The 17,313-nt window shown below is 41.7% G+C and overlaps 1 protein-coding gene across 1 annotated transcript in view; it reads left to right on the forward strand.

Annotated features, from left to right (window-relative positions):
* The window catches only part of TTBK1 (tau tubulin kinase 1), an 83,667-nt gene that overhangs the window by 21,625 nt on the left and 44,729 nt on the right, over window positions 1-17,313 (forward strand). Inside the window, exons 4-5 of the mRNA XM_062489494.1 lie at window positions 1,013-1,153; window positions 2,431-2,535. Of these exons, the coding sequence (XP_062345478.1) occupies window positions 1,013-1,153; window positions 2,431-2,535 (246 nt within the window). The remainder of the gene's footprint in view (window positions 1-1,012; window positions 1,154-2,430; window positions 2,536-17,313) is intronic.

Below are 17,313 nucleotides of genomic sequence, written 5' to 3' on the forward strand. Positions count from 1 at the left end.
GAGTTCTGCTTGAATTCGTGTGGACTTGTATTATAAGCATATGTCTTCTATAGATGCTAGATGTCTTCTTTGTATGTCTTTACAGAAGCAGAATCAAGAGATTCTAAAGCATAGTAATGAACAGCATGTCCCTATAGCTTTTGTTCTTTGTGAATGTTCTCTGAAACAGCAGGCTCTTATTCCTAATGTTTTTAATGGGTTGGTAAATGCAGTAGTTCTGTGGGTTAGAGCAGCACTCTGCCATGGAATACATTCATTTTAGTAGCTTCTCTTTACAAAGCTAAAGAGATATAGACAAAACTGAGATGACAGATGGATCAAAGAAAACAGGGATTTTTTTTGCATTTACTCTGTCATTTTTTCCTTTTTCTTTCCTAAATTGACTTTATTTTCATGCATAGCTGGTAGCCCTTTTGTTTTTCCTCAGAAATTTAATTAACTGGAGGTAAATTAGCAATTTGTTTTGTTAAGTATTAAGTCAGTGGAAAAATCCACCTCTCCTGATTTTGGGTATGATTGTTTTGATGGACAACGTTCCCCATTGTGGTGTTGCCACAAAAATGCTGGCTTGAGCTTGAACCAGACAATGTGTGCTAGGAAGTTTCTGAGAAAACTGCAGCATCATGACCTCCTTGTCAAATTTGTACTGCTCTAATCTTTAGGTGGCTCAGAGAACAGGCAGAGGTTGTTCTTGAATCAGCTTCTGTATGGTCTGTGTTTAACAGTAAGGAGGTGCTGGTCTCATAGTCTGAAGCACTGCTGTCCATTTGTGCACAAATAGTGATCAGCTGACTTCCCCAGATTACAGTCTGGTATCTTCTTATCAGCAAGTGCATCACTTAAAAGCTAAAACAAAAATATCTGGAAGATCTTACGCAATAAATGTAGCACACATGACCTGAGCTCCTCTCTGAGTAGCATGTCTGCTTTCTTGTGGTTGCATGTTAGAACTCACAGACGTGAAAGGCTCTGCTTTCTTGTGATGGTTTAAGTGTTCTATTGACTGTTTCAGGGCCGAAATCTTGCAGATCTCAGAAGGAGTCAGCCTCGAGGGACTTTCACACTGAGCACAACGCTGCGATTGGGCAAACAGATTCTGGAATCAATAGAAGCCATTCACTCTGTGGGATTCCTGCATCGTGACATCAAGCCTGTATGTTGGTTTGGAAATGTTCCTTTTGGTTTTATGTCTGTATGTTCTGCTTGATTCAATAAAGGCACTCTCAGTATGGGCAGGTCTCAGCAGATATATTTAAGCTTCCTTGCACACTCCCGCTGTCTGACATGTTGGCTATTTTCTGTAGGTACAGAATAGTAATACATTGTCCTTCCTTTAAGTGCATAGCAAACCAGCTTTTATTGGCAGAGGCTGCTCCGTGGTGGGTTGGTAGCTGTCAGTCATAGAGTTGCACCACTCAAGATCCTATGATGAAGCAGTCTAGTTCTGAATGGTCCTTTGGAATCCAGCCAATTATCACTGTAAAAGTTGTTCAGAAAGGGAGTCTTGTTCTGTGACGCATCACTTGAGTAAATGTTAATTCACCTATTTGACTTGACTAAATCATGCTCTTAATCCCATATGAGTGATTACCAAAAAAGCTGGAGCACAGTTTCCAGTGTCAGAAACACAGTCACATCGTTGGTCATCTGCCTAGGCAAAGCACAGTAATTCTGAGTCTTTGCTTTTTCTTTACGATTTTCTTTATCATTCTAATTGTAGAAGCCAGTCTTCTTCCTACAGTTCTTTACTTGTTGACCTGAAAACTTGTTACTATGCCATACCTGAGACCAACTTCCTTCATTTGCTCCTATTAGAATCAGCTGCCTTTGGCTGACCAGATTCAGCTGAAAAGCAGTCACTGATGTGATTGGCTACAAACACTTCAGCAGCCACCCATAATGGTAAAGCATAGAACTTTTAAGATTGAGGTTAAAAAAAGGAGCTGCTCCATTGGCTTGTTATTGGTTTATTTACTGAGAATGAAACCTGGTGGTTTCTATGTGCCTGAATGTTCACATGATCTAGGCAATGAAATGCAGTAAGTGGGGATCCTGGAAGTTAGGGCAGAATAATTCATGCTAGCAGCTGAACCATGAGCAGAAGCCTATTATGCAAGTCATGGAGTTCCCACTGCAGAACTAGCAGTGTTAAATGTAGCTCTTTCTCGGAGCAGCAGAAATGTAACTAATCTAATGTGAATTTTAGCAATATTGAGACTCCACAGTCTCTTATCTTTAAAGTGAACTTCTTATCAAGGCAGTGGTTCTCTAATCATGATGCTGAAGGTGCATCTTAAAATTTATCTGTGACTTGTTTCCACCAGAGGCATGTGGAGCTACATGATGAAATTTTGTTAAGAAATGGCCACTGTTACCCAAGCTGCTGGTGTCAATTTTGATTTTTTTTTTTTTTTGCTTTCCTTTGTCCAGTCCAACTTTGCCATGGGCCGCTTACCTTCAACATACAGGAAGTGCTACATGTTAGACTTTGGTCTGGCCCGTCAGTACACCAACACTACTGGGGAAGTCCGACCAGTAAGTACATTTCAAAGAGTGTTTTTCCATTTCTGCAGCTGATTAGGAATGGAAAGGTTTTGTGCTTCTCTTTGGTGTGTTGCTGTTGTGCATGATCATTGTATTGGACTGCATTTTCTGCAAGGTGAGAAGCAGCAAGCTGAGTTGGGAATCTAAGAAGGGATGATAGTTTTTGTCCTGAAAGATGTGTGGCACTTTTTTTTCCCCCTTTTATTTCCTTCAGGATAATCATGTTTTCCACAGGCTTGCAATACTTATTGAGTACAATATGCGCTAACAAAGAGGGTGAGCTCAGTGGTGGCCATGTAACTTCTGTAGCCCCAGGGGACTGGTCTAGTTCAGTTCTCTGTGGTCTGGGGAAAGAGATTGGTGTATTCTTCAAGCTTTTTATGAAAAAGTGTACTAGAAGTTAGAGACTGACCTGATCCCTGAGGCTGAGCTCACTGTGAGCTGCAGCCTATAATGCTCTTCTCACCTTTCCTGGCTTTGGTTTTCTGTCTACTGCCTCTATCCAGATTTCATAGCAGGGATATTTCAGTGTGCCTGCCTGGAGGGGAGGTAAGAGCAGGGGACATGACTTGTGCCGTGTAATATGGGTTTTATCTTCAGTTTTTTTTCCACCGTGGTGTTATCTGGGGTCACTCATAAGGATGTGTAAAGCTTCAGATATTCTACAATCTGTCAGACAATTCCTAGATTTATTTCAGATCACAGTGCAAGCAGAGAGTGCTCATACAATAGCTCTGTTTATCATTCCGGGCTTGCAGCTTTGGATCTGCACACCTTTTCCACCTGCAAGATAATTGCTGTTCTGGGGAAGTTTGATAATGTACTAGCTAAATGAAGAGACTCTGTAGTGCAGGGTATGGTTGGGGAGTGGGAAGAAAGCAAAGACCAGTGAGCAGATTTTGTGTCTTTAGTCGACTAATATAGCTGGGAAAATTTTCTTTTTTCTTTTTTTTTTTCCCTTCATTCATAAGTCTTTTCTTTTTCCTGTAGTTGGGAGCAGCTCCAAAGATTGTGCCTGCATCTTATTCTTAGAAAGACACACATTACATACTGTAGGACTTCCTTGTCAATGCTTTCTAGTTTGGGGATAACCCTTCTTTGTGTTGCCCTTTACAAAATATAGCCCCACTCCTTTCTTCTTTCTGCAGTCAGAATTGAAGTCCATTACAGATTGAAACTGGCTTTTTGTTTTCTGCAAAATTTCTTCATTTCTCAAATAATTATTTATGTCTGTATTTAAAGTCACATTATTTGAATACTCTTCTTGCTTTGCAATTAAAGAAATTAATTTTTCCAAATGTCTCTTCTTTGGAATCCACTGTTTTGTTCCTTTCTCACCATAATTTAAAACTGGTTCACTTTTAGTTAGCTCCCAGGACCTGTTTTTAGAAACAGCTCTACATCCAGCCTTTTCCAGGGAAAAGATTCTTCAGCTGTGTCTTGCAAGCTGCATCCTACTTGGACTGGTGTTGGTGAGGGGAGCTTTGTCAGAGTGCAGGACTCTGAGAAGGTTTCTCTTCATTCTGGTCAGTCTGGTGGTTCTTGCTTGATTGCCTCAGATGGGTCTCATAAAAGGATGAATGACATATGATCTTTTCCTAAAAAGATACATGCCATTCCCTGACAGATGGGAGTGTGCTTTCCTGGAAGTGGTGAAAAGTCTCCATTCATTTGGGATGTAGGAGGATCATACAGGGTAAAAAATGTCATATACCTAATGTACCCATTCTCCCACACCACACTTCAGGGGGTCAGGCTTTTTGGCAGAAATGATACAGAAAAAAAAAACACATAAAGATTCACTTCAGTGCCTTTTAATATTATATAATAGTTATCACTGGACTGTTTGGTTCTTTTATGTCCCTGCTGCCTGATACCACCGATTCCCACTTATCAGACCAAGGCATTTGTCTGGAGAAGCACAGTGTGATCGTTGCCCAAGTAATGCACTGAGGATTAGGAAGGAGATGGAGGTGAAGGGTGGTATGAAGGCAAGACAAAGGAGACATTTTGTGGTGGTTTTGTGTTTGTTGTTGTTTTTTTTAAATAAGAACTTTATCACTTGTTTCACTGAAGCGCTTATTTTAAGCTAGCGAGGTGAACTATTCTTTTTCTCCATTCTCTTTCCATTCATTTATCCGTGAAGAATACATTTTTCAGATTTATAATATAATCATCCTGAGCATAGTATTTCTGTGGTTTGGTTCTGAGGTACAATGCACAAGATAGGTGAGGGAAGGGGGCTCACTCTCTTTTTTTGTTGCCTGTCTGGATGTTGCTTTCAGTCATACTCAATTTTTAATGGAAGTTTTCTGCTCACATAGGTTCTCTGCAGTTTCCTACAGTTTCAACAGCATTGTCATACTTTATGAATAATACTGTACAAGTACCAGCTGTTTTCATATCCTCTGAAATTCAGAGCCACAATCTTATTATCATCTTTTCAGAAAAACTCTGAATGACTTTCTGGTAATACAGATAATGAGCCAGGTCTTTAGGGTTCTGTGGATTTGTTGGATTTTTGTTTTGTTTTGTCTTTTTTAACTTAGCTCTTGCCTCTTACTGTCTAGAGATTGATTAAAACTTTAAAGCGGGATCATTTCTATCTTGCATAATCTTCACTAGGCATTATTTTTCTCTATCCTCACTTATTACCACTCTGGCTTCCCAGACCTTCTTTCAAGGGCTATCCCAGCAGCTTTTACATAGGGAGCTGTTACTCTCCTGAGCCTTTGAGTGTTACGGATTTTGATTTCTGTCTCTGCAGAGGATGGCTACTTGACATTTGAGCTTGATATCTCAGCATTTGTAAAGTTATGGCCCACTTGATGTAACTAAATCCAAATTTATTCCAAATCTGAATTAATCCTGTGCTTCTAGGAAAACAAAACTGATCTCCCTTATGTGGGATGCTAATATTATCACAAATGCTAGTCCTTGGAGAAAAGCTATTGTGGCACCGATGTGCTTTCATAGGAATGGTTTTACCCCTCTACTCCTTGCCCATTGCCACATGTTACAAAGTCTGCTGGGCAACAGTCTGTGAGAACTTACACTGCTCAATAAAGACAAAAGATAGTTGGGACCAGATAGTGTGTAAGGAAGCATCGGCAAACTTTTCTTCCCTCTGTTGGCAATCAGGAAAGCTCAGCTGTTCTCAACAGTCTCATTGTTTGGTATTTCTTTGCAGATTGTAGAAGTCAGGCTTTGATAGTTACTCCTTTGGACAGGCAGAGCAGATGTGCACTGGTCATGTAGCCCTGTGGTGTCTGTGGTGTGCTGGGAGCTGCTTAGAGCCTTACGGAAGGCTTTTACTTTGGCTACCAACAACATTTCTGGCATTTGGATCACAGCCAACACCCTGGTTACCCAGGGGGACTCTGGCTATTACGAAAAACTGGACAGACTGCTAGTGGACAAAAAATAATTCATATTTTCAGTGTGTTTTGTTTTCAAACACTTGCAAGGATGAGTTCCTGAACAAGGAACAGCCTGGCAGCTTGCCAGAACTGCTTGAGGAGATGCTGATTTCTTACTGCTCTTCCCTGCCTCTAAGCTACACTCTCTCCCGTTTGAAAAGTGACAAATTCTGGGTAAGATCTGTCATCTGTCTTCAGCAAAGTACTTTTGACCTGAAATTTTTCATTTCTCAAGGGTGTACTGTCAGTGATAAATTCACAAACTATTCCTGGTTCATTAATCTTAGTAGCATCTTTTGGTGCTCAAGACTTAGGTTTTCTCATGAAAGACAGTGGAAAAATTACTTATTCACAGTAAACAGTGCCTTCTTCAGGGTTCTGAGTCTCCCAACATCCCTTTTCTAGGGAATTTATCTTATGCTGTGCACAGCTATAAAGCTTAAATGAGAGAGATTTCAACATGCCTTCTCCCATTCTGCCTGTGGTTTAAATACATGGTGTTTGTGGTGCTCTGCTGTCAAGTGAGAATGCAGGAACTCCTGTAGGAGAGGAAGGTTTTGAACTTTGAGACTTCCAAGCTTTGGGTCAGTGATCTAATGCTGGAGAGAAGAATCACACACAGATTCACAGAATGGGTAAATTTGGAAGGGACCACAGTGGGGCGTCAGATCCAGCCTCCCTGCTCATGCAGGGTCATGGCACAGGATGTGTCCGGATGCTTCTTGAACGTCCCCAGCGAGGGAGACTCCACAACCACTCTGGGCAATCTGTCCCAGTGCTCGGGCACTGCACAGGGAAAAAGTTCTTCCCCATGTTCGGGTGGAGCTTCCCGAGCCTCAGTTCCTGCCCTCTTGTGTCCCCTGGTGCCACTGCCCGGCCCTGCCGAGCAGAGCCTGGTCCGTGCTCTGCCCCCTCCCTGCAGACACTGACAGACATGGATGAGGTTCCCTCTCAGTGTCTCTTCTCCAGGACGAGCGGGCCCAGCTCCCTCAGCCTTTCCTCACAACTGAGGTGCTCCAGCCCCTTCCTCATCTTTGTCACCCTCTGCTGGACCCACTCCAGGAGCTCCTTGTCTCTCTTGCCCCGAGGATCCCAGAACTGGACTCAGCACTCCAGGCTGGCCTCACCAGGGCTGAGCAGAGGGGCAGGATCCCCTCCCTGACCTGCTGGCAATGCAGTTCCTAATGCAGCCCAGGATCCCACTGGCCTTCTTGTCCCCCAGGGCACTGCTGATTCATGGACAGCTTGTTCTCCACCGGGTTCCCCTGGAAACTCTGTTTCTCTTCCCTTGTTGTCCTTCCCTTATGACTACAAATCTCCATTTCTTATTTTTCTGGTTCTGCTCACTGCTCACGAGAAAACTCCTGGATTGCTTCACCCTGCCATGTTTTCTCTGCAATATGTAGATGAAGCAGCAGTAGATGTAGGTGTAATCCAAGTCCCATGTGAGTACCAGGGTTTGCAATTGCAAGGCTTCCTTGAGTTTTGTAAAGAAGGTTTCATCTGTTTTTAATGCTCGATCAGGCAGTGAGGGGCAGGTGCTTACAGCTAATTATACTACCTGTGCTGATCACTTACCCCTCAGTAGTGACTGTCCTGTCCCCTGCTCCAAGGGAAGCTTCATACATTCAAGCCATCCCGGTGGAAATGCACCTCCTTGCCTTCCCAGTCCTTTTTCCTATTCATTGCAGCACTCAAGCCGTGCAAGCAGTCCCACCAAGTCTCTCTAAAATCTCAGTGAGATCATAGATTTGCAATGCCACATAGAGCACTAACTGCTCCTGTTTGTTGCACACATATAGGAGGCTTTGGACAGGCACTCGAGGTAGGTCCTCTGTTGTGCTGCTTCTCCAAGAGAGATGTGGAAGCTTCTATCATCCTCTCCTGGGGCACCTCCTCACAGTCTCTGTTCTTCCATTTCTCTTCAGGATTCAGCAATCCTGTCCTGCTTTAAATCCTCCTCACTGATTAGCAAGAGATGCAAAGTCTTTGTAAAGATGCTCTTGCCACTGTGTCAAACAGGTCCCTTCTTCCACCAGCAGTTCTTTTTCCTCAAAGAGGGACATGTGGTCACAGAAACCAAAGCCCCATCTTTGACAGCTTGGTGTTGATTTGCACAATGCATCTGCTGCTGCCTAAGCTTCTCCCAGGCAGGATTTAGGAGAGCAGCCAGACCTCTGTGCCTCGGTGTGTGTAGTCACTCTTAGAGTATCCAAGGTCACTGCTCGAAAGCCAGCGCTTTTGGGGCTCCCGCGAATGAGCTGTAAGTGTGGCCACACAAACTTGGCAATCTGTCCTTATTATGCCATATCAGGCTTCCCAACAAGCCACAAAGCTCTTGAGACATCGAATTAGGTCAGCAGATGGGGACTTTTATTTCTTGCAGGAATCAATCTTCAGCGACCTGAAGATTCGCTCACCTTTGCTTCCTTGTACGGACATTTGATTCAGGCTCAGGTAGCTCTCCTGGCAAGGTTTTGTTCCTCCTCACCAGTACCCACGGTACTTCATCTGTTCTGCACCTGCAGATCTGGATGTGAGGCAGGAGCCTCCCTTCTGCTGCCAGCTTTCCCTTCTCTTGGGAATTTCCATCTGTTACTCCTTTAAGCGTTACCACTAGCTGTCCCTTTTTCCTTGCATTGCAGGGTTTTTGATTCTCCCTTCCAGAGGCTCTGTGAAGATTCTGTTGCTCTTGTTCATGTGGGGAACCAGGCCCTGTGGCCCATCACCACCATAACTGCAGGCTCAGTGTGGCCCACACTGTCCTGATCAAAGTTCCTGGGCTCCCTCACACCCTTGCTTTGTTGAGTGCTGTCACAGCTCCTACAGCTCTATTAGTTATTGGGTTACTGTGCTGCTTATAAATGCCATAAAGTGAGGGGGGAAATTAAATGAAAATTTTCATGCTTTTCATGCCAAAGTTTTTTGTTAAACTTTAAGAATCAGCCTCATAGATAAACTTTGATATAAAGGAAATCATGTTTTGAATTTGGCTGATTTCAAAACTTCTTGCTTATTTCCTCTTTAAAGGACAATTATAGATGACACCACTCAAATGAGAGCGAAACATATTTTGCAGTGCAATTTCTTGTAGTGTGGACCTTTTGAGAGGCTGATATTTTTGAAAACTTGGCTGCACTGTATGGACTAGCTTGCCCTTGCCTATATGCACAAAGGCTGCAGAGAAAACTGTTGGTGATATGCTACTTTCCCTTGGAAAAGCTGCGTAGACTTTTCCTAATTAGAAAGGTAGCTATCCCAGCTAGTTAACATTTCTGCTGATTTTGTACTTTAGGAGAGTGTCAAATTTTCATTCTGGTCTGTGGGGCCTGAACCAACGTCATGCCTTTTTAAAAATTAGTATTGCACATGTCAGATGAAACAGAATGCATCTGCCCAGCTCCCTGTGACCTACCTGCAGGATATCCAGAAGCATCTCCTTTAGGACTGGAGACAGGTTACCTGGGATGAACAGAGCCAGTGATGTAAATGTTATGGTCTGTACAGAATAGGGTGATGAAAACTACAGCAGCTTTTTAGTGCCTTTGTATGAATCTAGATGAGGTAACAGTTGAAGCTGCATAAGATACCACCCATCCAGTTTCAAAGAAGCTGTTGCAGATCTAAGCAGCGTTCAAAAGACAATAATGACAAACTTGCGTGAAGAGTGATTGAAAAGATTGTGATTATAACATGCACAAGAAGATGAAGGAAAGGAATTTTATTAAGGTCTGTAAAATACCAGTTAGTAAGTGCTTGCAGGGGATACTTTTCTGAGAAACAAGTCCCAATTTTTTCTTCACGATGTTCTCCACTTTCCTGATTCCCTCCCACCCAAAAATCCACTTTGTGGAGAATCCCAAGACCTTTCGTAACAAATTTGGTATTACAGGATGCAGTGATCTTTTTTAGGGATTTAGCTGTTATTTCCCCATGATGCAGCCTTCTGCTGTGGTTCAGATAGAGACATGAGCAGTTTTATTCACCATGACATCCTGATTGTATAACCCACCTTTGCCAAGCAGCAATAACAGTAGTCAGTGTTAAGACAACAGAAGTAAGCAACTGAGGAATGAACTGAGAACATTTTGGTTTCTTAAAATATGTCAAATTTTCTTCTTTAGAATGTGCACAAGTCAAATTTTTCATTTTGAATTAATTTTTACAGCAGAGAGCTGGACTAGCAGAATCTGATATGGAGGGCTAGGGCTAAGAAGAAAATGTGAACTTGAAGGGGGAAGTGAACATAAACACTGTTATGCAGATGATGAACAACATATGCTTATGTAATGGAGGTGTTCTGAGTCATGAAGGTTTTCTGTGCTAATGTAGGTCAAGTTTTGGACAAGAACTCCTTGCTTGGCTCTGCCTGTTTTGTCACGTGCAGTACAGAAAGCATTGTGTCTTTCCCCTGTCTGTGGTACCCTGACTTCACAAACATATTCCCTGTGGCTCCACAAATATTAATTGAAAGTGTTCAAGGGTTTGGCAGCTTGATCTTAATTATTTATATGAAAATAAAAGCTATGTTTTTCTTGATGCCTTTCTCCCATTGCAGGATATGACAGTGGACAGTTCTGCTCAGCAAGCATTTTATTTTAGCTTAGTCAGCTGCAGCCCATTGATTAGATCTGGATCTCCTTGTGGCTCAGACTGCACTGCAGTAGTTTGCAGTGCCTTGCTGGAGAGACTGCACATGCACGAGGGCGGCTCTGGGAGTCAGTGGGCACAGGGATGATGGTGTAGGCAGGACAGTGCACACAGCCTGTGCAGAAGAACATGAGGAAGGCTGAAGAAATGTGTCAGCTAATTGAGAGAAAGGTATTTACTTTCCAAATGTCTGTGTGTAGTGTTAAAATAAACTTCGCTGCAGTGAGCAAGGTATTAGAAGAGTAGATGATGGCATGTTTTAATAATAAGTAGTTTCCCCCCCCCCACTGGAAAATGAGCTATAAAATAACACAGAAGACAGGAACAACTGCCTCTTAATACCCCAGATATTCAGACATATAAAGCCCATTTGCTTTATATTTGCTTTGTACTTGAAATACATGTAAATCTGTAGTACTATGTAAGGAATGAACGTTTTGGAGTAGAATAAGAGATTTGTGGAGCTGTATTATGATGTTAGCTTGGGAGGGAACATAATTTTTGTCTCAGACTTTGTATTGTCCAAAGGGAATCACAGGGAAGGCTGAAAACATAGCACAGTCACGCTTGTTCAGAGAAAAGGAGAAGGAAAAAGAATGGACCTTGGTCTTAAAAATATTGCACATTTAATAAAGAGAAGTGCAATTTCACTGGGAACGGGTTAGTTATAAAACAAATAGTCACAAAAAGTACTTTAAGGTTCTCATTGTTACTTTCATTGCTGGAGTAGCAAATTTGGATTTCAGAAGGGAGATTATGATCTGATTTTTAAATGTCACAGTTGTAGAAATCCAATGCTGTTGGAATTAAATATATGGAAAGCATACTAAGTGATGGATTTGAAACTCTTAGCAGGCAGGGAATCTGGTGTCTTGCTACATGTGGCTGTTTCTCTGCTTTCTTCACCGTAAAGCCCAGGGTCAATGAGGGTGACCTCAGATCATCTACATCAGTTTGCTGTTGATTTTATTTTACACAGCAATTGCTAAAGGGGAGAAGAAAAAGGAAGGACAACTCAAGCTCAAATTTTATGTATAACTGCAGGGGACTGAGATCCATTTTCCGTCTCTTGAGTGCTTTTACTACCAAGCTGCAGGGGGGTATGCATGACATCTGAATGTGTCATTCCTTCTGGTTGCTGCTATTCCACTTGATGCTCTGATTACTCTTCCCACTGGAAAACAGAGGGAGGAATATAAAGCTCTTGCTGTGGCCAGTGATGAGGGAACAGAGGCTTTGTTCCCTAGGTGAGTGAATGTTGGATTGCAGGTCAGATCTCCCCTCAGTCAGGTAAGTGCATTTGCTGCCAGGTCATACATTTCCTCCCTCTTGGTAATAATTATAAATTTATTTCATGCAAAAGGTATCCTTTTTAACTTGTATGCTCTTAAACTTGCATCTCAAAGCACCCTGTGGCTTAGGGATGAGACTGTACCCTGGAAGGAGGGAGATGTGGGTTTTGTGTCTCTTCAGAAGGTGGGGAGGTTTGAACTTCACTGTGCTGCACCGCAGTGATTGCCACAGCTTCCTTTTGTCTTCCTCCTTTTGATAGAAAAGAATCGTCTCCATCTGGTTCCAGAAAAGCATTTTGAGCTCTAAACCCCAAAGGAGATGTGACTCTAAAACATTTCCATTTCAGTAGTTCCCTTGGTCTGGTTCAGCAGATGAAAAACTTATCTTTCTTACTTAGCACTCTCTTCTTTCCATTGGGATATTCTGTATTGCTTGTTGCCTTATGGGACCTTGAGTACAAGAAACTAGTGCAGCTCTGAGGCCAAAGCTCTCATGTTCAAATCGTGATAACTGAATAATAGGATTACAACTGAAATAAGCTTTTGACTTTAAAAAATAATTTTTTTTTTTTTTTTTTTTTTTTTTTTTTTTTTTTTACTGTGAGAAAAGCCTTCTCATCTTCAGTACAAGTTCAGGTGCAAGAATCACATGATGATTGCTATTAATAATAAAGACAAAATGTCTTGGGTCTTTAATGATGTCAAATTCATTGGAAATTTTGAACTTTCCTAAAGTAAAGTAGGAACAATGGCATTTTAACTGAACTGTTTTGTGTGTTTTGATTTTGAAAGAATAGTAGCAGACTTAAATAGCTTTCTCAAAACTAAATTATATGCAAAATTTATGGAATTCTTAGAATTTGCACATTATTAGGAAAGGGAATAGTGAGACTTGAATAAGAAACTCCGTTGTGTGGATTGCTTTTGATTACTTGACTTCTGTTGGAATAAGTATCTGTCAGTCAAGGTCTTTCCTCAGGTCACTGAATTGAGTTTTAAGGTAATGTAATATAATATATTAGAATATTAATTCTTGCCTCTGATGAGGATGTCCCTCAGATTTCTTTACTGTGCCATTCACAGATACAATGACTGCTCATGTGACCTAAAAGCAGCACTGAGCTTCATCCTGCTGTCTCCCAAACCACCATTCTGCTTCCCCCCATGGACAGTGGATCACAGCAGCAGTCACCAGGGAAGGGAACATGCCTGAAGTTGGCAGGTGTGAAACCTGTAAAGTTGGCAAGCCACTGTTTGTATGGAGATTGATTGTGAGAAAGCAAGGTAGTGGTTTCAGGAAAAAAAAAAAAAAAAAACCAAAAAAACACAACTATCTTGGGTGAGAACCCATAACAGTTCAAATAGGAAAGGAGACATTGCTATTGATTTTTTGGAAAGTTACATGCTAATGTTAGAACTTGCTGTGGATGAAAAGGGCAAGAGATGAGGGAGCAAATCCCCTTGCAGGCTGTTAGATCAGTTTGGTTAGGGGAGGAAGGGAGGTGTACACATCAGATAATTGTAGGAAGGAAAATCACAGTAGCAGTGTACAGGTGACCTGTGGTAAGGCTGTCTGCATGACTGCTCTCAGCCTTGTTTTTCCAGTTATTAGGTGTGATATGCAGGCAGGGGAAGGTTCTCTGTAGAGGGCCCCCTCTCACCATTACAGAGCACTCACAAATCACAGGCTCACACAAGGCTTTGTGTGAAAATGAAATTCAGCACAGGATGGGCCAAATGCCCTGAGAAGGGTGATGGGAGATGGCAACAACTAAACAAGACACAGGTTTCTGTTGGGATACAATATTGAATGTTTTTTAATTCATTTCTGTTTAATTTTTTTCCTCATTTTGTTGTTTTTTTTATCATGTTTTTCTTTGGGTTTCTCTCTGTTTTACAGTTCTTTTGGGCTCTTCTTTTGAGGCTGTGTTTGATGCGTTGGCTTCCCATCCGCTGCTCGTAACCATCTCTGCTATGAGTTGTGAGTGAGCCATCACCATGCTTCTGGGTTTTCATTTTGGTTTGTGCTTTTGTTATATATGGAAGTCCAAATTACACCTGGTTTTCTTTTTTTCTCTCATGATCTGTTTGTTTTTCAGCAGGATCGTGACATCTACCTAAATGTGATGCAGAGGCCTAGAACACTTGGGAGTCTGCCTGAGGGGCTGGCAGATATTTGGGTGGTGCCAGATTGATTTTGTCAATTCTGTGGTTTCAGAGGCAAGGGGAGGGGAGTTTTCTCATCTTACCTTTCTGTCTCCAGCTTCCTCTATTCATTTCTGACTCCCCATGAGCATGAAATATGATGCAGTCATTAATGATTCTACAAAATGCTGCTGTTTAAATTAAAAAGTCAAAATGCATAGAAGAGGTGTGGATTTTGTCCCCACCAGAAGAGTTGGAGAGGCATATCCCTACATCTCCCTCATGAGCCTGTCTGAAGAAGCAGAAGGTTCCTAGAGGTCACAGGGATACTTCCTCTTAGTTCAGATAAGGCTTTCTTTCACTTTGCCTTCTTACCACAACCTTTCCAACAAGTCATTTCTATCCAAGATATATCTCCAAATGCTTTCCATGATCTGTGGCATTTCCCCTCTCATTACCACTTTCTCTTCAAACTGTGCTAACTTTTTTTTTCATGTTCTTACTGCTGAAAAGTCCTTTTCCTGATTCCAGGAGAGATGGGTTAATATCTTAGATGACAGCAGGCCTGCCAGGGGCAAAGGTGGTGCATCTCATGAGGTGTCTGCACAGGCTTCCAGAAAGCTGGAGAGGAACCAATGGTTGTGGTCATGAGAATACCAGTCTCAAAAAACAGCAGGAGGAATGTACTGGCATCCCAATGCAAGGTTTTAGGAAGGCAGCTGGAAACTGGTACATTGAAAATATCCAGTTTTCTTTTGCCAGTGAAGCAAAAGAAATAATTTTAATCTCTGTGAATGAACATGGTGTGAGGAGCAGGAATTCACATTCATGGGGAAACATGAGCACTCCTCAAATGAAAGGGGAGTGTGCAGGAAAGCCAGACTTCATGTGAATCATGGGAACACTGTTGGCACTTGAAATGATCCTGAGTGTTTGACCTGGAGAATTATGGGTGTACTAGAGCACAGTTTGGAAAATGCATCCACGTCGTACACGATTTTGTTACCTAGTTCTTTCTCTGTCTGTGAGGTAGTCTACACTGCTAATGCAGTGAGAGGAACACAGAATATAGATTTTGGTCTGTGGCAATGATCTGACATATTCTCCCAAGCTGAAACTCATTTTAAGCCAATCTTCTAACACACTGCAGCACTGTGTAGTAAAATAATTTAGCTTTGTAGCAGATGCAATGTCAGTGGAAGAAAGGATGCACTTTACAACATTTTTTTAATAGCAATACTGATGTGTAAAAAAAAAATCAGCTATGGTTTAAAATTGTATTCCATCTTGATAGCTTATTATATATTCATAATTTTGGGGATTCAAATCAGCTGGACTATATATGACTCCAGAGTCTGAAGCTCCTAACTGTTGTAATTTCAATTCCGTGTGACGCGTGGACTGGTGTGGACGACAAGGATGCTTTATCCAGGCTCTTTTCCACTGCTGGCGAGTGCAGTGGTGGGATGAAGTTTATTAACTGGAAGAAATTAAGTGTGTAGAGAAATCATCTGGAAAACTAATGTTTATGAATTCAGAAGAAAAGTCAGTAGTAGTTGGGTATGCAGCGTGTGCTGCAATCAATGCTCCGTGAGGAACTATTTGTTTGGATGGAAAACAAGGTATCTCCACAGCCTGGGAAATACTTGATTGCAGTGACCAATTCCTTGTGACTGGCAGGGCAGGCAAATGTGGTTAAAAGAGGTGCAACCTTTTTGAGCAGCAGACATAGACAGTTGACATCTGCCTGTTTTGTTCAAAGGACTCTAAAGGTCCTGTCAAAGCTAGTGCAAAGTCTTGCTCGGTTGTAGTAGTCTCCCTTCCCTGAGGTCCCACGTGAGAGAGGAGTGGAGGGAAAGCCCTCTGGCTTCAGGTGTGGGACAGCTCAGGAGCAGCCAGTCATGTTGGCCAATGCATGGTTAAAGACCTGCTCCAGAAGCTGGGCTTTGCTTTGCTTCTGAGAGAGGAGAGGTTTGCAACCAGTGCTTGCAAACTGCTTGGCGTTGGTTTCAGAACAGATCTAATTAAAGACTGCACTGATAGCCTGTCTGCCAGAAATAGTAAGTATTGATCTAAAACAATTTTTAGAGACATACTGAAGCCAGTGCATGTGGTACTTGGTTCAGTACTTGCACGAACTGCAAAAATTGAATTATTTTTGTTCTGAAAACATTACAGGTTACATGTTAGAATTGTTCACAGTACATCCTTGTGATTCATGAAAAGTATCCAAGCATGCTATCTTCCATTCATTATGGAGAAGAGGAATGTCTTCTTTCTTTTGAATGTGTAGAGCAAATTTATGGTGTTGGCTATATTCCAGTGGCCAGTATTCTGCTTTTCAGGAACTCACATGGGTGAATTCTCTGGAATTCTGAAAAATATTTTGCAGTCATTTGTCAGTGGGAAGCCTGAATTAAGTAGTTCTTGGAGCAATGAGGTACATGATCACAAATACAATATCTCTGCTATTACCTGCTGCTAAATAAGTATCTTATAGCTCAAGTTGGTGTACTGCAAGATTAAATGCTGGATTAAGTGCACAGGATATGCATATGGGTTCTCTTTGGGGAGTATTTGATTAGCATAAAAGAGTTGTAAGATAGCCTTGCAGCTTTCTTTTTTTTATTTTTGCTTAGAGTTATTATAAGTTAAAAGCTGAATTGTACACCACACAGGTGTGGATATGTTACATGGTGTTAGTGAACTTGTTAAAAAAAGATTTGAAATTTAATTCTTTCTGAGAATATCAAAATTCAGAGCAACCTCCCCATACCCAAAAGGAAGCAACTGAATTGTACATATTTAAAGTGACAGAAGGGTGCCCTAGAATAAAAGTACAGAGTTTTAGGCTTAGTTCTGAAAGTACAGGCACAGCTGAAAGAACAAAGCTGAATCCACTACTCTCTGTGGGACAAGTTACTCAATTAACTTGTTATTAATATGCTCGATTTTCTGATGGAGTAGGACCTTCATTTTGAATATGTTTACTTCTTTGCCCAGGCTTAGCCTTATGATGAAAGAAGTATGGTCCTGAACCTGGATTACCCCAAGAATTTTGAAAGCACTGCTGTTAAGTCTTGTTAATTCTGGTGCTTCTAGTTCAACTAAGAGAATTTGGTGGATGCCATAATTTAAATGCAAGCTTTTTCAGAATGACATCTGCATTAAGTGAACTCACATGGTCTAATGTTCTTGTGGAGGCAGCAGTAGAAAGAGTTGGAACAGTTGCTCAGCCAGCAAAGCAGAAAAAGCCTCCAGAT

This window comes from Cinclus cinclus, chromosome 3 (genome assembly GCF_963662255.1).
Source record: "Cinclus cinclus chromosome 3, bCinCin1.1, whole genome shotgun sequence".
NCBI lineage: Eukaryota > Metazoa > Chordata > Aves > Passeriformes > Cinclidae > Cinclus > Cinclus cinclus.